Genomic DNA, 26,095 nt, shown 5'->3' with positions numbered 1-26,095 from the left:
GGGTAGTCTGATAGGGAGGAATTTGGAAATCCTTTTGCTTACCAAAGAAGGCATATTGGAACCCTTTTCCAGCCGATCCAGGTCAGCATGACACTTCAATGTTCCCAAGTTCTCCAATCTGAAATTCTCGTTCTAGGGGCCTTACTGCAGTCAGAATCTTTGGAGTATGGGTTAGGAGCCTGGGTTTGGAAGGGGTTGGACAGACCTAGGCCCAATTGTAGGTGCTAGAATATCTAGAGAGATGTTTGGAGAGTTTCCCATTCAAATTTTATGGAGAAAGGTGATACATAAATGTGAGAGTCAAGTCCAGAGACCTGAGTGATCTTGATTTTAAACCCTACATGGGTTTGAGGTCATAGCTTAACAGTAAAATGCTTGCTGCTTGTCTAGCATGCACAAGGCTCTAGGTTCATCCCCAGTACCACAGAAGAAAGCGAAGTATATTACACCCTACCTACATTTCTGTGCTCAGTATTCCCTGCAGTTGGTCAGAGAAAGGAAGAAGTGAGTAGGTTAGAGCTGAGGGATTTCAAGATCATCCCTTTGCTCCATTCTACCTCTTCTAAGGAATCCCTTGCCTTTCATTCTAGTTAGATTTAGGCACTACAAAGGTTTGGATGCAGCATCCTCACTGGACAACATCAAGATAATGCCTGCGGTGAGGAGAGCTGTTTACCAATTGATAGGGTATTTTTCAATGAGTTTGTCAATGGCTGAGATTTCTAAATAGGGGAATTTCTTCCAGCTCTGGGTAATTTATTAACTAGAGAGCCTTGGGCAAATAAAAATTAGAAATTATTATAGTAATTAGAATGTGATAGCACATGCCTATAATCCCAGCAATCAGGAGGCAGAGGCAGGACTGTGGCTAGTTCAAATCCAGCTTGATCTACATAACAAGTTCTAGACAAGCCCAGGGATACATAGAAAGACCCCGTCTCAAAAAAAAAGGACAGAAAGACAGAACACAAGAAAATGGAACTGAAGATATGGCTTAGTGGGTAAAGCATTTGTCATGCAACTGAGGACGCAGGTTTGAATCCCCAGAAATCATATAAAGCTGGGCAGTGTATGCATGTATATGTGAGATGGGAGGTGGAGACAGGAGAATCCTCTGAAAGATAGCCTGGTGTACACAGTGTACAGCAAAGAGACCTGTCTCAAAATAGAAGCCAAGGTCTGACACCCAAGGCTGTCATCTGACCTCTACATATATGCCATGCCACATGCATGCCTGCACATACATACACACACAAACATACATACACACACACACAACTAAAAAGGAAAAAAAATAATTACTATAGTAAAATGTCTCAAAGTACTGAGTAGAGGAAATATTCAATAAATTGGCGTTGATAACACAGAGTAAAGAGTCACTACTGATTTTGCAGTGTACCGTTACTAATGCCAATGTTGAAATCATTACCAATACATCAAATTTTTTTGTTAAGTATAAAAAATAAAACTTTTTGGCTAGATATTGAACCTTTGTACATGCCAGACAAGTGCTCTACCACTGAGCTGCATTCCCAGACTCCAAATAAAACATCTTGCATCTCTCCCCTTTCACTGCTCCCTGGATACTCCCACCGCCCATTAAATGTCTTAGATTTGCTCCCAAGCACTACACAGAAACAGTGCTGCTGGGTAGTAGTTCTTTATTTCACCATCTGAGAGAAAGAAAGATGGAAGTGGGAAGGTGAACAGTATGCAGGCTTCAGCTTCCACTGGACATAGGCTTCAGGCCATCTAGGCCCGCAGGGATTGCCAGGTGCACAAGCCTGGATTCTGTGGCAAGCAGGCAAAGTTGCGGCTCTGGTAGCCCTTCTCAGAGCCCTGGAGGAGCTGGTCTGTCCACAAGCAATGAGTGTTATTTTCCAGTTTGCAGGGGATGGTTGAACAAGGAAATACCTGGAAGAGAAAAGGGGCTTGCTTCTGAGAGCTCCTCCTCCCCCTGCTCCCTCCCCTATGGAGAGAGTTCCACTCTCCCTTTGGCAACATGGAGCTGCTAGAGAGCCTTGATGTTGCCCCATCTGGGTTCAGATCCAATAACAGCCCCTCCCATTGGGGAAACTGAAAGCCAGTGAAAAGATCTGAGTTCCAAAATGGTAGGTAGGTCACTTGAAGTCAGGCAGGCAGGTCTCTGGAGGAACTGTCCCACAGGGAAGAGAACAACTGGAGTAGTAGGGCACAGTTGGCATGCAGAGAGCGAAAGCATGAGAATAGTCAGTAGAGCTCTCAGATAGTCACTGGAGGTCAGAGAATATGGTGCCATCAGGAATAGCCAGAATAGGAATAGCTTGGAATAGCCAGAAGGTCAATGTGTCTTTGTGGATTTGGGGAATAAGGAGCACTTTGAGTTCTTGGAGGATATTCCAGGGAAGCAAAACCAAACCCTCAGAGGTCAGAAACAGCGGGATTCAGAATAGACACAAAAGAGAGTAAGAGACAGATAAGAAGGTTCAGGGAACAGGCAGTCCCAAGATAACAGACAGGGTAAAGGAACAAGGAGAATTTCCAAAAGAGCACCTCAAGGACAGAGCTGGGGTTTGGGGAGTAGCTACAATTATAAGGAATAGATAGAGGGAAGAAGAAACAAGCCCAAGAATGATCTCCATGTGGAGAGAAGGGCCCAGGCACTCACTGTGCATGTCCCACAGCCAGCACTATAGGTCTTGGTGAAGCCCTTTTGCTGAGAAGGGCTCAGAGTAAGCCAGGGAACCAGGAAGCTGCAGGTACTGATGTGCAAACGCCCATTCCTCAGGCGTCCTGGGAGGGAAGGGAGAAAACAACAGGTAGCTTTTGATTTGCCAGGCGGTGTGGGGAGGGGTTGCCTGATTGGCATCCAAGACTACAGACCTTGATGAGCAAAGTCCTGGCCTTTTGACAGGCTGAAATTGGGGAGATCCCCATTTCAACTAGGATCATTCCCTTCAGAGTCTTTCTCCTGCCCAGCTGCCAAGTAGCCAGTGAAGAGTGGGTGTGACCCAGGGCAGGGGGTGGGGCCTCACCAGCGATGAGAAACTCCTCACTGCGGTTCTGGGACTGGTGGAAGTATCCACAGAGGCTCTCCATGGCAGGGGTGTAGACGAACCGGATGTCCGCGGCATGCCCCAAGGCGTCGAACCCTTTGAACATCTGTTCATGGGTGAGGAAAAGTGTATATTTTACTGACACAATCCTCCTACTCCATGCTCTTTTCCCTGAAGTTATACACCTAAATTTCAAGATTACCGAAAACTTCCAGACCAATTGCTGGTCAGATGCTTCTATTTTGAGAGAGAGGAAGATGTTAGAGACTGCCAGGGAGGGGCCAGGGTGAATACCTTAGTCATCTTGATCTCGTAACGCTGGTTTAATAAGGTGGTCTGGTTGACTTCTGCGGGCCCCACGAACTTAGCCCTTATGACTAAGGGAGAGGAAGGAGAAAATAAGGAGTCAAATGGGCAGCATGAGCCTATATACATATACAACATAATTCTAACAAAGACAGAACACTAAATTGTTTCCACATCTGTTAATTGATTCATCTATACATTGTCTACTCTTTGCCAGGCACAATTTTAAACCTTTTTCACAGATCCATTTGTTGGCTCACTTAAACAAGTATTTTGGAATGCCTGATATATGCATTCAGGGTGTTAGGGACACAGCAGTGAAGAAAACACAGAAATCCCTTCCCTTATGGACCTCACATTCTAGTCAAGAGGACACAGACTAAAAGTAGGTAGCCAGGCATGGTAGCACAGGTCTGTAATCTCAGCACTGAAAGGCTGAGTCAGGAGGATCAAGGGTTCGAGGCCAGCCTGGTCTACACAGTGAGTTCCAGGCCAGCTGGGGCTATAGGGAGAAAAAGAATGATTTAAAAAATGATTAAAAGTGAGTTTAGAGGCTGGAGAGATGGCTCAGTGGTTAAGCGCAATGGCTGTTCTTGCAGAGAACCCAGGTTCAGTTCCCAGCACCTATATGGCAGCTAACAATCATCCATAACTCTAATTCCAGAGAATCTGATGCCTGTTTCTGGCCTCCACGGGCATTGCATGCATGAGGTGCACTTACATACATGCAGGCAAAACATTTATCACATAAATAAAAAAAAGTTTTAAGTGGGTTTGTCTTGTATCTCTTTATTCCTTATCTATGATATTTCTTCTTAGTAATTTCCCATTCCCTGACCCCTAAACATACCTTGACCATGGAGTCCCACGTGCCCACACTCTGTTGAGAGTTCAGCCCAATCTCTCTCCCTCAACTGCAAAATCCCATTGCCATGGTCTCTCTACTTACCAAGATGGTACTGAATAAAGTCTGCCTTTCTATGCCTTAACAAGTGTTAACAGTATTTTTGTGGTCTTTTTGACACAGGGTTTCCCTGTAGCCCCGGCTGGCCTGGAACTCACTATTAGACCAGGCTGGCCTTGTATTCACAGAGATCTGCCTGCCTCTGCCTCCCAAGTGCTGAGATTAAAGGCCACCATGCTTGGCTAACAGTATTTTTTTTAACAGCAGATCAGAAGTACTAGGTGGCAAGAATTAAACTTTTTTTTTTTTTTTGGTCTTTTTGAGACAGGGTCTCCCTGTAGCCCCAGCTGTCCTGGAACTCACCATGTAGACAAGGCTGGCCTTGAACTCTCAAAGATCTGCCTGCCTCTGCCTCCCAAGAGCTGGGATTAAGGGCATGCGCCACCACACTTGGCCAAGAATTAAACTTTTAAACACAGTAGTTACTTTTGAGGTAGTCACCGATCTGGATACCTAAAGACAGGTGTACCTGGTAGAAAGGCAACCAGCAGGAGGTGAGCTTAGGCCTGAGGATGTCAGTATGGCCAAAGCAGATCTATTCAGGGATAAATAGAACTGTTCTAGAGGTTACAGCCATAATGATTCCTATTGGACTGAGAGGGAAAGCTCAGGAGAGTATAAAGGCCGGAAGGGAACCAAACTCACCGACGTCTGAGTTGCAGAAGGCAGTCTGTGGGTGGTGTGGGGCACAAGTGCAGGCCCTACTGGAGGCTATCAGTGACAGCAACAGGAAGAGGCCAGAGGACAGGGGTGCAAATGGGGCCATGGTGTTGTCTGTTGGGGAGACAAGGTATTAGTTGGCCCTCAACCCAGCTGATCTGTTGACCTATTTAGCCTAAAGGGATTAGGGAACTCTGGAGTTGGGAAGTCCAAGAATCTTAAGGGGGTTGGGAAGCCCAGAGGAGCTTAGGGGCTTAGAAAGTTGGGAAGATTTCAAGGTTTATGCAGTTCCAGTGATTTAGAGGACAAAGTGAATTGGAGGATGATGGGAGTTGTGGCAGTTGGTGAATAAGGGGGCTGGGAAGTTTGAGGATTTAAGGGAGATGGTGGAGTCTGGAGGTTGACACTTTGGAGTGAAGAATTTGGAGTTTGGGAAGACTGGAGAAGTTTGGGAGAGGTTGGGAGTTTAGGGATGTGCATATTGAGATATTTGGGGGTAGACTGAGGAATTTAAAGGACGTTTGGGGTTTAAGGGGCTGAGCCTGAGGGAACGGGGTGTGGGGGGGATTAAAGTAACGGATAAGCTTGAGGGATTAGAAGGCAAGTGAAAGTTTTGAAGTTCAGGAAGTTAGACAATACCGAGTTTGAGGGCAGGAGGACTTAAGGGAGCTGCTGGGGTTTGGGTGGGGTATTGGGGGACAATGAGGGAATTCGGCGGAGCTGGCAAGATGGGATGTCTTTGAGGTATTATGGGATCATAGGTTAGGAGCACCTGGGAATGAATGCCAGGAGCTCTAGGGGGCCTGGAGTACAACTAACTTGGGCAGTCATTCCAGCCCCCCTCCCTTTTTGTTCCTCCTTGGCTAACTCGGGATCCTGATACCCACAAGCCAAGTTAAGCACTAAGCTGGCAGAGGACTGGATGGGCCTGGCGGCTGCCAACACATACTCCAGGCAATCTCCAGTCCTGCTGGGACACCTAGCTCCCGCTTACCTCTGGTGTCTCTGTAGGCACCGGATCTGCGGCGATGGCGGCAGGGCCTGAGAGGTGGAGAATAAATGTCCATGAGAGGGGCGGGGTTGGCGCGGAAATCACAGCCTCCAGGCTTCCTGGATGCATTACTCATCCGCCCACCACCAGAGTTGAAGCCTGAGGGCGGGCAGAGGACAGCCCAAAGATACTCCCTCCTCTGACCGCCCTCTGCCTGCCTGCCAATGCCGCGCCCCCTCCCCCCAGCTCCACGTCCTGCACATTCGGTCCAAGCCATCCAAGCCGCCTGCCTTAAAGGAGAGCCCAAGCCCCTACAGTACTCTGTTTCCCAGTCCCCGACACACGGCAAACTTTCATAGCTGAAGCCGAATTATTTCATCCCCTCACTTTTACTGTACATCTACTATGTGCCAAGCCCACAAGAAGTGCTTCTCTGGTGGACCTGGTGTTCTGGTAAGGAGTGGCTCAGGGAAACAAATTACAGAAGCCTTTGAGGGACAGGAGTTAGATGAAAAGGCAGGAATACAAAGTGGGGAAACTGATACACTGTTATGTGACATCCAAGATCGCAGAGTTAAGTGAGACTAGAAATGAGGGTGGCCTGCAGTCAGAGTCCAGGTAGTAACTTTTTCAGCACACAGAAGCTGGGTGTAGTTAGTTGCACACACCTGTGATCAGGTGTGGCACTTGGGAGATTCAAGAATGGCCTGGACTAATGAGACCTTGTCTCAAAATAAGCAGAAACATAAACAAAAAGACACGCAGGCAAATAGCAGAAATGAAGAATTTTGCCAGTGACACAGGGCATAGCTGGGGTTCAAACTTAGGCTCTTCAGCTCTGGGATGAACCCAGAGAGATATGGTCTTGGCAAGCAGGAATGGTGTGGTGAGAGTTGGGAGGGGGGGTTGAATGGTGGTGAAAGAAGTAGTGAGTCAGTAGAAAACCCATCCAACCCCATCCTGCCCTGCCCCTTCCCCACCAACCAGCCCACACCCCCTGGGGTGGGTGGGATGAGGCAACTGCTGCCCACCAGTTTCCTGATGATGCAGTAATATTCCCTGGGGTCTTGGGGAAGAGTTCTGAGGGCTGATTAACACTCTCAGTTAATGCAGGGAGGATAAACCAATAATAATAACAATGATAGTGATGACAGTAGCTACTTATTGAGCACTTACTGTGTACTATGTGCCAAGATCTTTGTGTAAAATTCAGTCATTCACTCTCTGCTACCTCCTTGCTAATTAAAATTTAAAAAATATTTTACTGAGATTTTTGCATTTCATACAATAGTTCTTAATCAAATTTAGACCCCCCCATCCATGCCCCCACATACCTCCCACTGGACCTCATGCATTCTGTCATATATATCAAGTCCTATCTGGTCAAGCATTTGTACCCAGATGTCCTTCAGTGCAGGTTCATCCATTGGAGCTCGTCAGCCTATCTAGAGATCTTTATAAATGTATTGACTTAGGAGATTAGCTCAGTAACCACAGTACAATAAAAAAACTACTGCCAGCATCAAAGAGTGCTTATTATTGTGTACCAAATACTGTTCTAAAGGTGTTGGTCTTTTCGTTTGTTTGTTTTCAACATTTGTGTATGTGTACACGTGCATGCCATAGCATATTTCAGAGGACAATTTGTAGGAATCAGTTATCTTCTTCCACCATGTAGGCTCTGGGGATCGAACACAGGCTGGGTAGCAAGCACATTTACCCAGGGAACCATCTCATCAGCCCAAGTTTTTCTTTTTTTTCAGTCCTCCCAATGACCTTGTAGATTAATGTTAGTTGATAAAAAGATGTTAAACCAGTAATAGTAATTACAACAAAAATAGTACCCAACACTTTGAAAATTGAGGTTTAATGTGTGCCATATAGTGTGTGCTAAGATATTTTTTTTCTTTGCAATGACTGATTTATTCTTCCCAACATCACTGTGAATTGCGATTCATATTCTCGTTATTTAATGATGAAATGGAGACCCAAAGGGGTGGAATGACCTGTCCAGGAATGATAGTGAAGAAATGACCGGGGGTGGGGGACAAAGAAAAGGAGGAAGGGAAGGAAATCAAAAATTTCAAGCAGCTGATTGTGAAAGTGGGGAGTGAGAGTGAATGAGACAGGGGACTGAGTAACTGGGTGTTACAACCGAGGAGAAGTGAAGACAGGGAAAGTCCTGTCTGCCTCCTTGATGACCCTGCTTTTGACACTACCTCTTTAACTTTGAAACCTGCATCAGCCCAGTTTTTCCAACTGTTTACATTTGTGGATTGAAGTTGCTGTACAGGTTTGAAATGGGGTAGAGTAGATTTCACAGAAGGGGTATCTGCCCTATGACTATATAGAGAGCTGGGTAGGTGTGAGGTTTCCATAGGAAACAACTGGCATGTGCAGATACCTGATGATCCCCACAAAGTATTAAGTGCTTGGGCTTGATTGTGCCCTTAGTACAGATCAGGAAACTGAGGCCCAGAGAGATGTGACCTGCCTGGGGTTTCACATGGCTTTAGGAAGAAGAAAGGCTCTCCTCTCTCCTGGAGAGCCAAAGACCCCTGTATGCACACACGACAGCCATTTGCTTATGCATACACTGTGTTCAGGCTCAGGGACAGGAAGCAAAGCCAGTTTAAAGGATCCAGAAAGCTCAACAGGTGGGGGTGGGTACACATATGTGTGCACAACTCTCTGGTGTCTCTGCTTGTGGGAGTGCCATGAGTGTCCCTCTGTATGTTGCCTGTCCATTCATGAGAGCCAGGTACGTGCATGAATGTGTTGCTTCTGAGAGCTGAAGGTTGCAAATATAACTGTGTATTCTTCTATGTGCTGTGCAGATACCTGAGTGGAATCTCAATCTCCCTTTCTCTCTCTCTCCTCTCTCTCTCTCTCTCTCTCTCTCTCTCTCTCTCTCTCTCTCTCTCTCATACACACACACACACACACACACACACACACACACACACACACACACACATCTTGGTATTGTTTCCCTGGCCTGCTGCCCAGATAAAACCCTTACCACCACCACCACCCTTCCCAAACCATGCCACTCAGCTTTCCCCACTATAATGACGCCAATCATTTGGGAAATAAGGAAGGGGGAGGTTGTAGAGGGAGGGTGAGGCCTGAAGGTCTATGGGTCACCCTGAGTTTACTGGCTTCCTGTGCCTGTCAGGAAGTGCCACCACCCCAGGAACCCCTACTAGAATGCCATCTCTACCCTGTCAGTGGGAGGTAGAGGCCCTTCACTTGCACATGTGGTATTATGGGGCTGGGGTCCTCCAGCCTGGTCCCCTCTATCTTGCCCATAGTACAGGGAGACTTAACACTACTGTCACCCAGGGGCTGGAGAGATGGCTCAGAGATTAAGAACATCAGGTTTTGTTCTCAGCACCCTTATGGAGGCTAACAATTGTCTGTAACTCCAGTTTCAGGGGATCTGAAGCCCTCTTCTGACCTCCTTGGGCATTGCACAACATGGGTACACTCACATACATGCGGGCAAAACACCCATATACATAAAAATTTTATTAAAAAATACCCAAATCCTTGCCTAAATTGTATGTGCATACCCAGGAGTGCTGTCTGTGTACTTAAGAGCTAGGTGTCTCTGGTTTTGTATATGTCTGTGTTGCATATATGGCGAAACATTTTATGTCTCTAGATATACTCTTCATAGGCCCAGGAATGTAGTGAGGTCTGAGCTATATATAGGGCTCTGGTTATATGAATGCCTAGAACTACATACACCTTCCGTGCCCGGGAGTGCTGCACATGACCAGTTGTTGTGTACTTGTAGAGTTGTATGCTTCTAGACTGCATGAGTGGCTCTTTCTGCTATGTGGGTGTGAGCAAGGGGAGGGAGCCCGTGTGTGCTCTAAAGTGCTGACTGTGGGGCTAAGAGCATGGAGTGTGTGTCCTACTCAGGAGTACTGGCTGCTGTCCCATACTAAGAGCACCTAACTGGCACAGTGACCACATGAGCTGACTGATTGGGACTCTGTGTAGCCCCAGAGATATGTGTGCTTTAAACCTGTGGTGCTTGTCTTTTTCAATAGGTGTAGGCACATCTGGCGTTGGCTGAGTAGATCTGATTTCTGAGGGTTTGTGTTTGTGCATAAATATACATAAGGTTGAGACTTACATGTAAGGCTTGGCCAAAGGTCCCATTGCTACATGCTAATCTCTCTCTCTCTCTCTCTCTCTCTCTCTCTCTCTCTCTCTCTCATTTATATTGTAAAATCAAAATTTCTCTTTTCTGAGAAGTCCATCACTCTCATCCCATACCTTTTCCTGGAAAGCAGGGGTGAGAAGCCTGGGACTTAGGGAGTGGAGCAAGGGACTGGCAGGCAGAACACTGTGTTCAATTCTGGACTCATAGTTACTGTGTGACTATCAACTGCTGTCTGCCTGTCTTTGAAAAGAAATGGCATCTAGTGTGCCTCCCACTCTATGGGGTCACCGAGTACCTCCAGCTGTTGGAGGTCAGCACTCCCGTTCTGACCATGCCTCTTCTGCCTTCATTCCCACCAGCTCAGCAGCACAACATACCCTGTGGTAGTGAAAATGGGTCACGCACACTCTGGGATGGGCAAGGTGAGTCCCAGGCAAGGGATGAGTACATGCATGCATGTTTGTATAGTGCATGCTTCTGTCACTGTATATAGGTAGATATGTATCTGCCTGTACAACATGCACCAGTAGTTCTGTTTGAAGTGCACTCTGGGATTCTTCATCTATTTGGATTTTGTTTTTTTCATATTCAGATGATTTCTGTCAGCCCATCTTCTTCTCATGCGTTCAACCAATTTTTGTGTGTCCCATGATTGCACTAGTGTACCCAGCACATGGCTATGTATATATAAGCATGCCTCTGTGCTGAAAACACATCATGTCATCTTTTATGTTCCAGGCTCTTGGGGTCCAGTATGCTTTCCATCCAGCTGATTTTGTCTGTGTGTTATATAGCAAGCAGACTTGTTATTTGTAAGTTTGAGTGTGTTCTAGCTTCTGTGTTTGTATACTGTGTGCACAACTGAGTTTTTGTGATGATATGTGGCCTATGTATAGTTCTTTTTACAGATTTATTGAGATATAATTCAAATTTCATACAGCTCCATTTAAAGTGGATAATTTGCACAGTGGTAGAGTGCTTGCTTAGCATGTCTAAGGCCCTGTGTTTGATCCCCAGCACTGCAAGAAAAGTGGTTTTTAGTATGCTCACAGAAGTGCATACAACAAACTTTGTGTTTGTATGTACATATATGAAACAGGAGACCTATAATTATGCATGCTGGAGTGCCTTGGTGTGTCTACCTTAAGACACCTCCACTGCCAACTACTGTCCTGATCCCTACCCTTGTGCCCACAGGTCAAGGTGGACAACCAACACGATTTCCAGGACATTGCAAGTGTTGTGGCACTGACTAAGACGTATGCCACTGCTGAGCCCTTCATAGATGCCAAATATGATGTGCGTGTCCAGAAGATTGGGCAGAACTACAAGGCATACATGTGAGTGGAGAGACAGGGGCCTGTGGAAGGGCCCAGCCCTGTGCATGCCAGGCCTCTCTAAGCCTCTTCCCCCTTTTCCCTAGGAGGACATCAGTGTCAGGGAACTGGAAGACCAACACCGGCTCAGCAATGCTTGAGCAGATTGCCATGTCTGACAGGTGGGAGATCCAGTTGAGGAGAAGGGAAGGGAGTTTACTTGAGCAAGGCTGACGACAGGCTTCCCTGCCCCTTGTCTTGGCAGGTACAAGCTATGGGTGGACACATGCTCAGAAATTTTTGGGGGACTCGACATCTGCGCAGTAGAAGCGCTGCATGGCAAGGATGGAAGGGATCACATTATTGAGGTGGGAACACCCAGGGATCAGTGGGACACAGAGGGAGGAGTGGGTGCATGGAAGCAATAATCCAAACTGTAAAGTGTTTTGTGAATAAGAAAGTCCTCAGTGAATGGTGATATAAACTGTAAAGTACCTTGTGAACTGGGACATCCCTAGCAAATGGCAGTGTTCGACACTTGCATATCCTTGGTGAATGGCAAAACCTGTTAAGCTATAAAGTGCTCTGTGAATGGAGGAAACTTGGTAAATGGCAAAGTTCTTAGTTATGAACCATAGTGAAGCAGTCTGTAAAAGACAAAGCACCCAGTAAAAAGAAGAAAAAGACTGAACTCACCCTTAGCTCATGAGCCATATAAAAACACGTAGAAAGCCAGATTTGGTCCATGGCCCTGACTTGCAGACCTAATTCTAAAGGCCCTCCGAAGCTGTCCAGGGCCTGTCACACACAAACTTTCTTTAGTATACAAACAGTGCCCCTTAGAAACCAGAGCTGTCTTCCTTGCAACCACCATGCTTTCCACCAAGTGAAAATCTGTTGTCAGAGCTAGGCGTGGTAGCACATGCCTTTAAATCCCAGCACTTGGGAGACAGAGGCTGGTGGATCTTTGTAAGTTCAAGGCCAACCTGGCCTACATAGTGAGTTCCAGGCCAGCTGAGGCTATGGGGAGACCCTGTCTCAAAAGAGGACCAAAAAAAAAAAAAAAGAAAAGAAAAAAAAAGAAAATGTGTTGTCATTGTGGTCTCAGATATGCTTCCTGCTTCTTCCTACACTGGATTCCTTTTCCTCCCACAGGTGGTGGGCTCCTCCATGCCACTCATTGGTGATCACCAGGATGAAGACAAGCAGCTCATTGTGGAGCTGGTGGTCAACAAGATGGCTCAGGCCTTGCCCCGGCATCGGCAACGTGATGCCTCCCCAGGCAGAGGCTCCTACAGCCAGGTCAGGCCCTTGGCATGGAGCTAGTTGGACCAAGGTCCACCCTTGGTCAAACTGGTACCACTGAGGAGAAAATCAGTAGGCTACCAGTATCACCTGTGGCCTCAATTACCAGTTGTTTGAAATAATAGCTGTTACCTTGCCATCCTCAAGTGCCTCCTAACCAAGCGTTGGGTGGGGGAACCTCACAACCCCACATTCTCTCAGCTGGCCACAAATGGGGCAACACTGAGCACGAAGGGAATCCTTGTCACTTGGATTAGCTGTTGCTCCAATGGCTGGTAACATTTTCATTCCTCTATGGCAGACTACATCCCCTGGGGCCCTGCCCTTAGGCCGCCAGGCCTCCCAGCAGCCTGCAGGACCTCCTGCTCAGCAGCGACCCCCACCCCAAGGTAAGTGAGGGCAGGCTTCCTTGGTCCTTGCATCCCAAGCAGGCTGACCTTTCTCTCACTCTCTCTCACTTTCTGTTCTCTCTGTACCCAGGTGGCCCACCACAGCCAGGACCGGGGCCCCAGCGCCAAGGAGCCCCACTGCATCAGCGCCCGCCCCCACAGGGCCAGCAGCACGTTTCCGGCCTTGGGCCTCCAGCTGGCAGTCCTCTGCCTCAGCGCCTACCAAGTCCCACATCAGCACCTCAGCAGCCTGTGTCCCAGGCCACACCGATGACCCAGGGTCAAGGCCGCCAGTCCCGGCCAGTGGCAGGAGGCCCTGGAGCACCTCCTGCAGCCCGCCCTCCAGCCTCTCCATCTCCCCAGCGCCAGGCGGGGCCCCCACAGGCTACTCGGCAGGCATCCGTCTCTGGTCCAGCTCCGTCAAAGGCCTCAGGAGCCCCACCCAGTGGGCAGCAGCGCCAGGGCCCTCCCCAGAAACCTCCTGGCCCCGCCGGCCCTACACGCCAGGCCAGCCAGGCGGGTCCGGGCCCTCGCACTGGGCCACCCACCACGCAGCAGCCCCGGCCCAGCGGCCCAGGTCCTGCTGGCCGTCCCATCAAGCCTCAGCTGGCACAGAAACCCAGCCAGGATGTGCCGCCATCCGCCACTGCTGCTGCCGGGGGACCCCCGCACCCCCAGCTCAAGTAAGGGGACCTCTACAGCAGCCTTTGGCCTTGTTGCTCACATAGAGCGCTGGTCCCAATAGGGCAGCCCCAGCTCCCATGCAAAACCAAGCCCCATCTTCCTGAGAACTCTCCAGACTGAGCCAAACCCCTCCTCTAGGCTTTCGCTACTTCCCTGCATCCAAATCCTTTAGTGTCCAGCCCAGTGGTTTGGTGCCAAAATCCCAGAATACCCACTTCCAGTTCTGATTCCTCCCAACAGGCCCTGGGAAAGTCCCCATTCCAGACCCGTGGCCCCTCCCAGTTGCCTGACTGACTCTCTTCCAGTTCCTCCCAGCCCTCACCCCTCCTCCTCCCCACAGCCCCTCAACTGCCTTAGGCCAATTTGTAGCCTTCAATCATTTCACTCTTCTCCCCTCAACCTTTGCCTAAGAGTCAGAATCCTTTCTGGGCCATCTCCAAATTCTCCTGGCACTTTTCATCCTCCCAGATCACCACTCTTTGTTTCTTCTGGTCATTTCATCGCCCCAGCCCTTGGCTCAAAGGTCCTCCCTGCCCCACCCACTTGTTCCCCCTTAGAGTGGCTTGCCCCAACCAGCCTGTCCTAGGCTCAGGACCTTCCCAGACTCATCTTTTGACTGGAAACCTCCCTCTCATTCTCCCTTCATAACAAAGTAGCCTAGAATTGGGCAGAGCACTCTTTCCATTAATCCTACACCACTACCTTGCATCCAGCCCACTCCACATCCCAGTTCCCTGGCTCTGCCTGCTCCAAGCGCCCTCCCAGCCTTGAAAATCCACCAGGGACTATGTTTAGGGGTGGGAAGGTCACAGGCACAGCCCCAGGATCAGAGGGGCAGGGCTGGGGCTGGGCCTGGGGTAACATTGTGTTTCTCTCCCTTCCTCCCCTTCCTCTTCCCCCTTCCTCCCATGCCTCCACCTTGTCTCTCTCTAGCAAATCCCAGTCTCTGACCAATGCCTTCAACCTTCCAGAGCCAGCCCCGCCCAGGCCCAGCCTTAGCCAGGATGAGGTGAAAGCTGAGACCATCCGCAGCCTGAGGAAGTCTTTCGCCAGCCTCTTCTCCGACTGACACCCCACTGAGAATCCCTAAATCCCCGGGCAACCCTCTCTGGGTCCATTTCTCACTTTTGGAATTTCCAAATCCCTTGAGAACGCCTCTCTTGGTTCTCCAACATCCCACTTCTCATCCTCAAGATGCCGAAGTCCCTTGAGAAACCTGGTCCTAAATCCGGTTCTCACATTTGGAAATCCACAAGTCCTTTTAGTATCCTGCTCCTGGTCACCTCAAAATCTGTTTTAGAACCTCCAAATTCCTAAAGATCTCCATTCCTGGTATCCCTAAAGGATGATTTCCTTCTTGAAAGTTCCCAAATACCAGAAAACCTGTTTCTGGCCTAATACCATGGAATCCCCTCCTGGAGCTCTGAAATTCCTGGAAAATCCTATTCTAGTCCTGGTCCTGAATCACTCCAGCACACCTTGCTCCTAATCAGGAGTTTCTAATTCCTCAATAATCCCTTAAATCCCTTTCCATGGGTCTTCCCTCTGGAGACCCACATCTTCAAATGCTACCTGCCATCCACCACCCAGATCCTCACCAATTTCCCTTCACCAGCTCCCCTCAACCCCGTTCAACACAGGAAGTTCCTTCCACTTCTAGGACCCCTTGGTTCCCAGAAACCCCTTCCCCAGTTTCCTGCCTCTGACAGCTGTCTTAAATATGCAAATCCCACCCATGCTCCCAGAATCCTTTGCACATGGAAGACCAATGGTCTCCCACTTCCCCACCTTTGCCGTGATGTCTGTGTCAGTGACTGACGTGGCCTCCTCTTGTGCTGTGCTTGGCATATGTGGTCCTCGTTCATCTTGTGCCGCCTGTGGTGATGCGTGCAGTGGCGCTATTTGTGTGGTCCGCACCTTCCCCTAACCTCCACCCCTTGCCTGGACTTCCCCCACCCCTCAGCAACTCTGAATCCCAAGAGAAGAGTCGGGAAGCAAAATAAATAAGCAAAGGCCCAGCAGAATTCTGTGCTTCTTGGTAAAGAGGAGAGTCCTTGGATAGTGGGGGACACAAAGGGAACCCCCCAAATCCACATGGGGTGCTGGAGACCCCAAATCCAGTGAAGGCACATCATGCACAAATTCCCGAAAGTTTCTGAGTGGAATCCCTGCCACAAATCCCAGCCATTGGAGATGGAAGAGCTCTCCAAATCAGAAGTATCATCAAAGTCAAGAGGAAACCAAATTATGAAAGCAGGGGTTCTCAGTATTGGGGGGGGGGTCCCTGAATTCCAAGGTAACTGGAAAAATACAAAGGGACCCTCATATCTTCCAGGGTCGGGGATTGGGGATCCTGAGGCAGTATCAAGGTAGAGACAGAACATTGATTGGCTGTTGGGCAAAGAGAACTCCTTGGCATGACAGGCTGAACTAGGCTCCCAGGTGGCTGGGGGTGGGGCCTAAGGTACAAGGCGCGCTGCGCTGAGAAGGCAGGCAGGTAATTCATCAGCCTGGGTTCGGTGCAAGGAGGGTTCCGATGCACTCCGCTCAATCTTGGGAAGTGACCGTTGCAGCAGCTCAATTGTGGCCAGGATCTAGAGGCAGGTGGGAATGAAGAGGGGGTGTCCAGAGTCCCACAGGCACCCCTGTATCCCCAGGCCCCAGCCTCCAACACGGTTCATGTTCACATCGGCCTGTCTCAGTGTCCTCTATCTCACCTTGCTTCCAAGGTATCCAGCCAGCTTCCCAGACTCACCTGGGGAAAGAGTGGCCGCTCCTCCCGCTGGAATTTGAGGCAGTCAGAAAGCAGGCGGCGCATGGCCTTAGGGCAGTTACTGGAGATTTTGCTGAGGTCAGGAGACAGGTAGCCACGGCCCACCATAAAGATAATCTACAGGGTGATGGGATGATTTTGGGTTGAACTAGGAGGCCCAAGGAACTGAGTCTCAAGGAATGTGGAAGGTTCATTTTGGGGAACTGGGGGGCTCTAGTATTGAGGCCCAGAGGAATCTTGGGTCTGAGGACTTACGGGGATTCTCTGCTGACAGAACAGAGGGAATTAAGTTTGGGCTATCAAGGATTGTAGGTGTGTATAGCCTAGAACAATGAGTCCAGAGTTTTCTAGAGGCCTGGAAAATACTGAAACTCAGATAAATGCAGAGTATTGTATCTTGGGGAATATGTATTTTTGTAGGGGTCTGGAGTATGGATGGCTATGAATCTATGCAGCCTATAGGATTTTTAAGTATACAGGGCCCAAACACATGGTATCTGGAGCCTAGATGATCCTGGTATTTAAGGGCATGGAATGTTCTGGACCTTGAATTTGGAGAACTGTGAGAATCTGGGACTTAGAGCATTATGAATGCCAAGGCCCCAAAGCCTGGGTGACTGAGGGTATTTAAGAAGCACAAAGGGATTCTTTATCTGAGAGAAATGTGATTCTGAACATTGGGGACTTGGAGTATTTTGAGCACCCACAGCAGGAGACTATAGGTGTCAAGGGTCCAGAGAGCCTCTGGATGTTTTGGGGTCTAGGGATATTCTGGGTAGAGGATGTCTGGGTAGAGGAATCTGGACTTTAAGGGTTCTGTCCCAGGGGTTTGTGGATGTTGGGGGGAGGATGGGAATTGGTGTGGGACACCTAGGAGATAGTCTCTAGGACTCTTCATTTAGAAAATCCTAGGTCTAGGGAAAAGTGTAACATTATTGGTCTGTGCAAAGGAGGGTATCTGGAGCTTGAAGGTCTGAGAACTGAGGATGAGGTATGGGGCTCACCTGGTCACGGCTGCCAATGTGGCTATAAGGCAGTGAACCGGTCATGAGCTCGTACAGCACAACCCCATAGGCATAGACGTCCGACTGAAAGCTGTAGGGGTTTGGGTCCTGCATCCGGATCACCTCAGCTGCCTTCAATAGGCCAGAAAGGGAAGGGAACCACAGGGGTCAGCAAATGGCTGGACCACAGTACCAGATCCAGCTGGTCACACTGAGGACAACTAGGAGCCACCCACAAGGTAAAACTTGAGTAGTTCAGATACCCACACTTGGCATAGGTATCCCCATCTCTGCTTAATCCCACATGTCCCAATCCTGGACCCACATCTTCCTGTATTCCACATCCAGCTTGGTCCAACTCACCATCCATAGCACAGAGCCCGAGGGCTGCTCCAAGGGCTGAGCCCCACTCCACCTCGTCTTCACTGTGGCCAGGCCGAAGTCACCAATCTTCACTGTAAGCCCCTCATGCAGGAAGATGTCTAGCAGGGTCAAGGACTACTACAGAGACTCTCAATAGTTATGCCTCTCACCCTGACTGAGAGGTTCTTATTAGTACCCCCATGCTGGTAAGTCATGTCTCTGACCAAAAGCCCCCCCCAATTTCATACTAATTACCCATAATTAATGCCCTCTCACTTGGTCCCATTGTTATTCCTGGCCAAAGAGCCACTTGATTGGCACCACAAACTGTCATGCCTATGACACTGATCATGAGCTCCCTGTAATGTCCTCTACAACTGCAACAACCTCACATCCTGACTGGAGTCCTCCATTTAAAGGTGCCTTAGCAGCCACAGCTCTGCTACCTGGCAAGAAGTCATGGGACACAGGCCCTTCCCCCCTCACCTCCAGAAGAACCATCTCTCTAAACCATCACCCTGCTTAACTGCCCACTGCAATCTCAGCTGGGCACAGGTAGATACTGTTGGACTTGAGGTCTCGGTGGATGATGTTCTTGGCATGGAGGTAGCTGTGGAGGTGGAAACAGGTGGTGAACTGGCTAGAGGCTATTCATCCCTCTCTCCCTCCCTCCCTCCTCCCCAGTCCCCAAGATGTGAGACTCACTCCATGCCCTGGGCAGTCTGCCGGGCCACGTCGATGAGCTGGACCATGTCAAAACGTGTGTCAGCTACATGCAGATGGTGGTAGAGGCTGGAGCCCTCACACCACTGTGTGATGATGGCAAACCCTGGCCGAGTCATAAAGCCCATGAACAGCAAGATGTTGACATGTCGTGTCTTCCTGTAGGCAGTAAGGGAAGGTTGGGGGGAGTGTCAGAAAAATATCAGTGTCATACATTACTGAGTGTCTGAAAGAACCATTTCAGTTGCTTTCTGTCATTCATTTCACCTTGTCTTTTAGGGTACTCAGGACCAGGGTATTGTCAGCTTCCAATTTATGAGATACGCTTGCTAGACTGATTCTCAGCTGACCTTCCTCAACAAAAGCAGGTGGGAGGGATTACTGTCTCTACTTCTCTACTTACTAGAAGTATCTCAAATCTTCACATCTTCCATACCTCCACACTGGCTGCTGCCTAGGCCTATAACAATTCTATTTTATTCACCCCCATTCTCCCTCTTCCATCCTCTTCCTCCTTCTTTTTTGAGAGGTCTTATGCTGTATACCAAGCTGGTCTGGAACTCACTAAGTAGCCCAGGCTGGCCTCAAACTCTCAGCAATCCCCCTGCCTCAGCCTCCCAAACACTGGAATCATAGGCATGAGCCACCACATCCAGCAGGGGCTATTATACAGATGAAAAAGTGAAATGTCAACCTTCTTTATCAGTAGTGATAAACACAGGATCAAAACATGAAAACAAGGGTAACATGGGAGGATTAATCACTATGAAAGGCTTAGAAGTGAAAAATCTGGAGTTTGGACCTAAATTGTATCCTGAGTTCAATCCCAACCTTTACGTACTGTGCAACTTTCAGGAGAACCTCTCTGTTCCTAAACTATAAACTGTGATCATCACATCACAGTAGCTACCTTATAGGGATGTCAGGAAGGATGAGTAAATAACCTATAAAGTCCTTAAAAGTATGCTGAACACAGTAAACACTCTGAAAGCTCCATTTCTTGTTGTCAGTGCTTTTGAGTATCTGGATCTGTCTCACAGAAATTATCACATACAAATTCTTTTACCCTAGTTATGAGAAAACCTCATTCCTTTTTGTAAGTATTAACCATAGTTAGAAACTGCACAAATGCAAGCAACAGTGACAATGCTCTGCAATTCTGCTTAGGTCACAGATAACAAACATCCACGATTCCCTTTGTGATGTTTTGGTGGTGTAGTTGCAACCCAGAAACCTCTCATATGCTAAGCATACATTCTACCACAGAGCTATACCACTGGCTCAACACATGAGGACTTTTTTGTTTGAAATTTTTGGATTTATTATTTACTTTTATTTTATATGTATGTTTTTCTTGCATGTATGTAAATGCACTCATATCATACAATGCCCATTGAGGTCAGAAGAGGGTGTTGGCTCCCCAGGAATTGGAGTTCAGACAGTTGTTGGCCACCATGTGGGTGCTGGGAATCAAACCTGGGTCCTCTGAAAGAGCAGCTAGTGCTTTTGACCACTGAGCCATCTCTCCAGTACTAATTTTTTGGTCTTTTTGAAACAGGGTCTCCCTGTAGCCCCAGCTGTCCTGGAACTTACTATGTAGACCAGTTTGGCCTTGAACTCACAGAGATCCATCTGCCACTGCCTCCCAAGTGCTGGGACTACAGGCGTGCACCACCAGGATGGTCTTGAACCTCTGATCCTCTTGCCTCAGCCTAAGAGGCGCTAAGATTACAGTCATGCACCAGCACACAACTACACAGAGCTAAACATACTTAAAAAATCTTTTTGAGACAGGTTCTTACAAATAGTCCACATTAGCCTTGAACTCTGTGTGTGTGTGTGGGGTGTATGGGTGCCATAGTGTGGATGTATTAGTCAGAGGACAATTTGCAGGAGTCGATTCTCTCCTTCTACCATGTGGGTCCCAGGGATTCAACTCAGATTATCAGGTTTGGCAGTGGGTACTTCTTTTACCTGCTGAGCCATCTCATTCACCCAAAAAAATCTTAATAGTGGTAAGCCAGTAACTAAAGTATGAATAGAGTGCAAATTAGTGCACACTCTTATCATTAACATTTCAAACGGATGAGCTGAGAATAAAAGTTTTCTTACTGCAGCATGCATTGTGTCCATTTGATAGAGAGGAAAAGCCCATGTAGGCATTCCCAGGATGACAGAAATTATACAATCCTGATAGCTTGGAGTAGAGCACCATGGTAGGACATATGCTTAGTATGGGTGAAGCTCTGGGCTCCACAAAAAAACAACAACTATACAGTCTTGCCTACATCAAGCAGAGGTACACAGTACTATGCTATGTAATAACTCTAGTGGCTAAAAGGCTGCCACCCCTGAGATTCTCAGTGTGAATGAATTAATATAGTGTTGATTATACATGTAATTATAGCAATTATAAATAATTGGATTATGGTTATGATTATAATTACTAATACCATTCTTTACATTAAAGCATTATTACAATTAACATAATAAGCCTGTAACACAATAAACAACATGAATGAATTAGCAAAAAGGAACAAAGGATTGAGTCCTCCTGGAACTGGGGTTACCTAACTATGTTCTTCATGTAAGTGCTGGTGATCATGGGAATGGCCTGTGGCCAGACCTAGTTCTTAGTCAGCAAATGAGGAAATCCTCATTTTGGAAGCAAAGCCACTAATAGCAACATTCATACAAACAAATAATAACATCATCACAGGTCCTCTAAAGAGGCCCATTGCCCAGATGGGAAAGAGACATCCTTGAGAGAGAAACCAAGTTTGATGATGCTTCCAGTACAACACAAATGTAATGGACACCCAGGAAGTATGCCATCAATGGCTTTTTACAATGAAGTCTCAAACACCACTTCACACCACCCATACATATAGTGACCTCACCTGAGCACCTGCATCTCATTCTTGAAGGCCTGGGCCTGCTCAGCAGTAGGTTGGGCCACCTTGAGCACCTTCACAGCCACATCACCATGCCACCGCCCCCGAAACACAGTGCCAAACGAGCCTGTCCCGATCCTCTTCAAGAGCTGTACCTCACTAGGTGGCACCTCCCAGTAATAGCCTGAGTCCCGGTACCCCAGGTTCTTCTGTGGGCCAGATGGGTGGTATCAGAGGGGCCTGCCTTACACCCCTCAGTAATGCCACTTAGCCTGTGGTGCCCCACCCCAAGGATTCCCCATGACATACCACTTTCTTCTTTTCATCTGCCAAGGACTTTCGTTCCCGCTGCTCTGAAGGTGACTTGGAATGTGGGGACTTCCTCCCTGAGGACACACTGGCTGGGCTGGGGCTCCCCCGGGAGGCTCCATCACTACCACCTCTACCAGCAGCTATGGTTGTGCAGAGTATTGTGAGTGGAAGTGGAGTAGTGGGACAGGGAGGGCTCAGGGTACAGGAAGGGGATGGGGCTCTCTCACCATCACTGCTGAAGCTCTGAGCCGTGATCTGGAAATGGGGACAGAAGTCAAAATGAGTATACGGCGACAGGACTGGCTCTGAGCAATGCCCCATGCTCCCCACCACTGCCTCCTTGGCACCCACCTGCAGGAGGTTAGAGTCCATGGGAGCTGTGGTGCTGACCATGTGGACGTTAGGAGTGGATGTGGAGCGGATGCGCTGCAGGGGGGCATTGGCCGGAACAGGGAAAGAGAAGTGCTCCGGGTCACAGTGCTGGGTGCAGGGGCTAATAGAGAAAAAGCTGTGAAATTGCTGCTGAATGAAGCAAAAAGCCAAGAGAGCCCAACCCTGCCACCCTGACATGTCTGGTACTCGTACTAATAATCAGCGGTTTAAGAAACATTTATTGAGTGTCTTTTGTGTGCCAGAACCCCTTCTAAGTAATGAAGATAAAATAAATAAAAGTTCTTGCCCTTGTGGGATTATTCTAGCAGAGGGAGACGAATTAAAAAAAAAAAAACAGAAAAAATATAATATACACAAAAAGGGAAAAATAAAGTAAAGTAAAGGGGTAGAAAATGTCCCTGGGGGAGTCAGGATAATCTTCTCAGAAAAAGTGACATTGGGGCAAAGGCCTAAAGGAAGGACAGTAAAGGTCAAAGATAGTTGGAGAAAGGGTAAAATATGATATTTTATTGCATATTATAATGACATATATTACTCAAATATATTATTTATTTTATAATATGCATCACCTATATTAAAATGGCACTGTTTTATAACATATATATTATCACATTGTCTAATACATATGTTGTACATATACAGGTTATACATATTATCATGTTACAGAAGATATTTGGTGTTTTGAGGCAGAGTCTCATATAGCCCAGGGTGGTCTTGAACTTGCTATTTAGAAGAGGTGGCCTTAAACTCCTGATTCTCTTGCCTCCACTTCCCATGCTAGTCACACTTGGCACAAAAATATTTTTATGTTCCTTTCACTATCCTGAGATTAAATTCATGGGTAATTAATACACATACACTCATGAGTAAAAATAATAATACCTTAACCTTACCTTTTTACATTATATAAAAATATATGGTGTCAGCCGGGTGTGGTGGTGCACACCTTTAATCCCAGCACTTAGGAGGCAGAGGTAGGCAGATCTCTGTGAGATTAAGGCTAGTCTGGTCTACATAGTGAGTTTCAGGCCAGCTGGGGCTACAGGGAGACACTGTCTCATAGACACACACAAAACAAACAGACAGACAACAACCCAGAAGTCTGGGGACTATCTTAAGCTGTAGTCGGGCGTGGTGGCATATGACTTTAATCCCAGCACTCGGGAGGCAGAGACAGGCAGATCTCTGTGAGTTGGAGGCCAGTCTGATCTATATAGTGAGTTCCAGGACAGCTGGGGCTACAGGGAGACCCTGTCTCAAAAAAAAAACCCCAAAATGGTGTCTTTATATTATATTCAACATAAGATAAATAAAAGGCAGGTACTTTCTGATACAATTACATTTATTTCAAAGTGGAAAGATTTGAGCATGGTTATACTGGCAGAATGGATAAATTAGATGTCTTATATATACATTTATAATTAATAATAACTGATATTTCCTCTGTACCAGATCCTTCTTTAAGCACTGGACATGTCTCAACTCTTTTAATCCTCATCAGAGCCCTGAGAGGCATAAAGTATCTTCCCCTCTTCACATATGAAAAACTGAAGCCCAGAAAGATTAGGTGAGTCACCAATGGCTCCACAACCCCATGCCCTTACCCACGCTTGCAGGTGCTCAATATTTGTCAAGTAAACACACGAATAAAAGTATGGTCTACAAGGTAACTCAGATCTTCTTCTCACCATCCCCAGACTTTCAAGGAAGACATCCCTACCTGGGACCCTGGGGGGTTAGTGGCTCAGAGCGGTTTGAGGGAGCCTCCTGTTGCCTGGAGCCTCCAGACAAATCCTGGATGCTTTGGTAGAACCTTGAGGGCACAAAGGTGTAAAACAAGATACAGGTGTTGAGTCAGCTGTCTGTAAGGTCTTGGAGCTGGACTTCTGTCCTCCCCATCCCCAAAGCCACCCCAGGCTGGGCTCACTGTTGGCGGTTGGTACTCATGTCCACACAGACTGTGGGGACCTTGGAGGAACAATGCTGGTGGAACTTGTAGCCACAGGTTTGGCAGCGAAAGCCATGGAACAGAAACTTAAGGCAGAAGTCACAGAAAGCCAAGCTGAAGAATGTCTTCCGTACCTGCCATGATAGAGGAAAGTGAAGTCCAGGCCTGGCTGGGGACCATCCTGTCACCTTTATGGCCTGTCCACCTACTCCTGCTGTACTTACAAAATTATGCATGGTCAGTGGTACATCTTCTAGGACTTCCACAATGAGCTCTTCACCATCTAGGGGGGCAATGGCTGTGTCCCAGGCAGTGACTGTCTTTCGCCTGCAACGAGCATGGGAGAGAACTAGTAGGATGGCAGACAAGGGCCATAGTAGGCAGGGAAGCCTCCAAGGTGCCTCTCAGCCCCCATCCATGGACTATTCTGATATGTTTCATTGTCATTAAGTTAGTCACTATTCTTGCTCCCATTTTATAGAGCGGGAAACAGGCTCAAAGGATAAAGTGATTCACCCAATTCCTGGGATCACAGTTGTGCCCACCACACCCAGACTCAGTCCATGCTCTTAGTGATAAGGTAAGAGGCAAATGAAACTAAATCTCAGTGCTAAGCCAGTACCTGAGAAAGGACCTGATGAAACTGAAACAAGATAAAAATGTAAAACATGAACTGGATTTAAAAAGCACAGGAATAAATGGAAGGTCAATGAGGACCAACTCCATAGTAAAGAGGGAAACTGAGGAAGGAGAGAGCTGATGAATCCAGGAAACTGTGAAAGAACAAAATAGATGAACTCTAGGAGGTGACACTGCGCAGTGACTTGGGGGCCAAGTGGAGAATGAGCTGCAGACCTTCCATGTCAATGAATGGCTGAAGTAAAACAAGATGTTACCTGGGTTACTGAACTAGTGGAATACTTCAAGACAGAATGAAGGAGGAGTAAAATGACACTGAAGGAGGAGGTGAGTGGGACCTAGTATTTGGCACAGGGCTGCCATACTTACCCTTTGATGAGTCTGTAGACCACACAGCAGTCCTGATTGAGGCCCCGTACCTTGAGGGCCTTGTCCAGAGAGTCATAGACACTCATGCCATCCCGGACAGTCACCTATGCATGTGTGTGCAGAGGTTGGGGTCTTCAGTACCCAACAGGTACCTAAGCCAATTAATCCATCCCCCTGCAGTGGCCATTCCCCACCCCTGGTCATTTTTCTGATCCCAAACAAGGATCACCTGCAACCCCCTGCCAATTTTGCCCCTTCAACTCACCACTGTGCGTTGCTTGTTAGGCAGGTACACCTTAACAGTGCCCACTGCCCGGGATGGCTCAGCCCCATTAGCAGGGGAACCTCTCGGTGGCTCCATGGAGCCTAAGACTTTGTCAAGATGGGCTGAGGTGGGGCTGGGAAGGTGCCATGGGGCTCCTAGGAGAAGGCAGAAATTTCAGCAAGTCTAGTAATAATAGTAGTGTTAGAGTACAAAATAACATTCCACCCCCTAACTCCCATTGCTCCCGAAGCCCAATTTTCATGAAACAGTGTAATGATGCTAACACCTGAAGTCTATCCTTCTCTGCCCAGAATCTATTACTGATCTCACAGATGAGTGCCAAGATCTCAAGATCTCAGACTCACTGTACCGAGGAGGCAGCACACACTGTCCTAGAGGGGACAGTACAAAAGGCTCTTCTGAAAACTAATGAGGAAGTCAGTATGAACTGCACTGGAGTCGTGGGTGTCAGATGCATAATGGGCATGAACAAGCTGTCCTGGCTTTTAATAGAGAGTGAGGTGACCAGACACTGTGGTGAAAGAAGTCACAGACAGGGGGATGGAAAATGGAGGATGGTCAGAT

At 47.8% G+C, this 26,095-nt stretch overlaps 3 protein-coding genes across 5 annotated transcripts in view; 1 reads left to right on the top strand and 2 right to left on the bottom strand.

Moving 5' to 3' along the window:
• Syn1 (synapsin I) overlaps positions 1-15,851 on the top strand; it is a 49,532-nt gene extending 33,681 nt beyond the window's left edge. The window contains exons 6-13 of one of the 2 annotated variants that reach the window (XM_008842514.2): positions 10,493-10,555; positions 11,331-11,473; positions 11,557-11,631; positions 11,715-11,817; positions 12,605-12,751; positions 13,056-13,143; positions 13,235-13,826; positions 14,799-15,851. In XM_008842514.2, coding sequence (XP_008840736.1) covers positions 10,493-10,555; positions 11,331-11,473; positions 11,557-11,631; positions 11,715-11,817; positions 12,605-12,751; positions 13,056-13,143; positions 13,235-13,826; positions 14,799-14,826 — 1,239 coding nt within the window. In that variant the 3' untranslated portion in view covers positions 14,827-15,851. Of the gene's footprint in view, positions 1-10,492; positions 10,556-11,330; positions 11,474-11,556; positions 11,632-11,714; positions 11,818-12,604; positions 12,752-13,055; positions 13,144-13,234; positions 13,827-14,760 lie in introns of both variants that reach the window. The other variant, XM_008842513.3, reaches the window with a different exon arrangement.
• On the bottom strand, positions 1,645-6,116 carry Timp1 (TIMP metallopeptidase inhibitor 1). The gene is made up of 6 exons (XM_008842512.3): positions 5,960-6,116; positions 4,951-5,079; positions 3,330-3,412; positions 3,015-3,141; positions 2,648-2,772; positions 1,645-1,914 (listed from the first exon to the last, which is right to left on the bottom strand). The coding sequence occupies exons 1-6, from the start codon at positions 6,090-6,092 to the stop codon at positions 1,753-1,755; spliced, it is 759 nt and encodes a 252-aa protein (XP_008840734.3). The 5' UTR covers positions 6,093-6,116; the 3' UTR covers positions 1,645-1,752.
• Positions 15,828-26,095, bottom strand: part of Araf (A-Raf proto-oncogene, serine/threonine kinase) — a 27,909-nt gene continuing 17,641 nt past the window's right edge. For both annotated transcript variants that reach the window (XM_008842516.3, XM_008842518.3), the window contains 15 exons: positions 25,511-25,665; positions 25,246-25,349; positions 24,462-24,564; positions 24,217-24,371; positions 24,010-24,102; positions 22,248-22,389; positions 22,124-22,151; positions 21,894-22,036; positions 21,591-21,793; positions 18,673-18,849; positions 18,531-18,577; positions 17,968-18,086; positions 17,605-17,736; positions 16,583-16,717; positions 15,828-16,421 (listed from right to left, as the gene is read on the bottom strand). In XM_008842516.3, coding sequence (XP_008840738.1) covers positions 16,287-16,421; positions 16,583-16,717; positions 17,605-17,736; positions 17,968-18,086; positions 18,531-18,577; positions 18,673-18,849; positions 21,591-21,793; positions 21,894-22,036; positions 22,124-22,151; positions 22,248-22,389; positions 24,010-24,102; positions 24,217-24,371; positions 24,462-24,564; positions 25,246-25,349; positions 25,511-25,606 — 1,812 coding nt within the window. In that variant the 5' untranslated portion in view covers positions 25,607-25,665 and the 3' untranslated portion in view covers positions 15,828-16,286. The remainder of the gene's footprint in view (positions 16,422-16,582; positions 16,718-17,604; positions 17,737-17,967; positions 18,087-18,530; positions 18,578-18,672; positions 18,850-21,590; positions 21,794-21,893; positions 22,037-22,123; positions 22,152-22,247; positions 22,390-24,009; positions 24,103-24,216; positions 24,372-24,461; positions 24,565-25,245; positions 25,350-25,510; positions 25,666-26,095) is intronic.

This window comes from Nannospalax galili, unplaced genomic scaffold (assembly GCF_000622305.1).
Source record: "Nannospalax galili isolate Female #2095 unplaced genomic scaffold, S.galili_v1.0 scaffold741, whole genome shotgun sequence".
Lineage (NCBI taxonomy): Eukaryota > Metazoa > Chordata > Mammalia > Rodentia > Spalacidae > Nannospalax > Nannospalax galili.
This window is presented reverse-complemented; position numbering and strand designations above follow the sequence as displayed.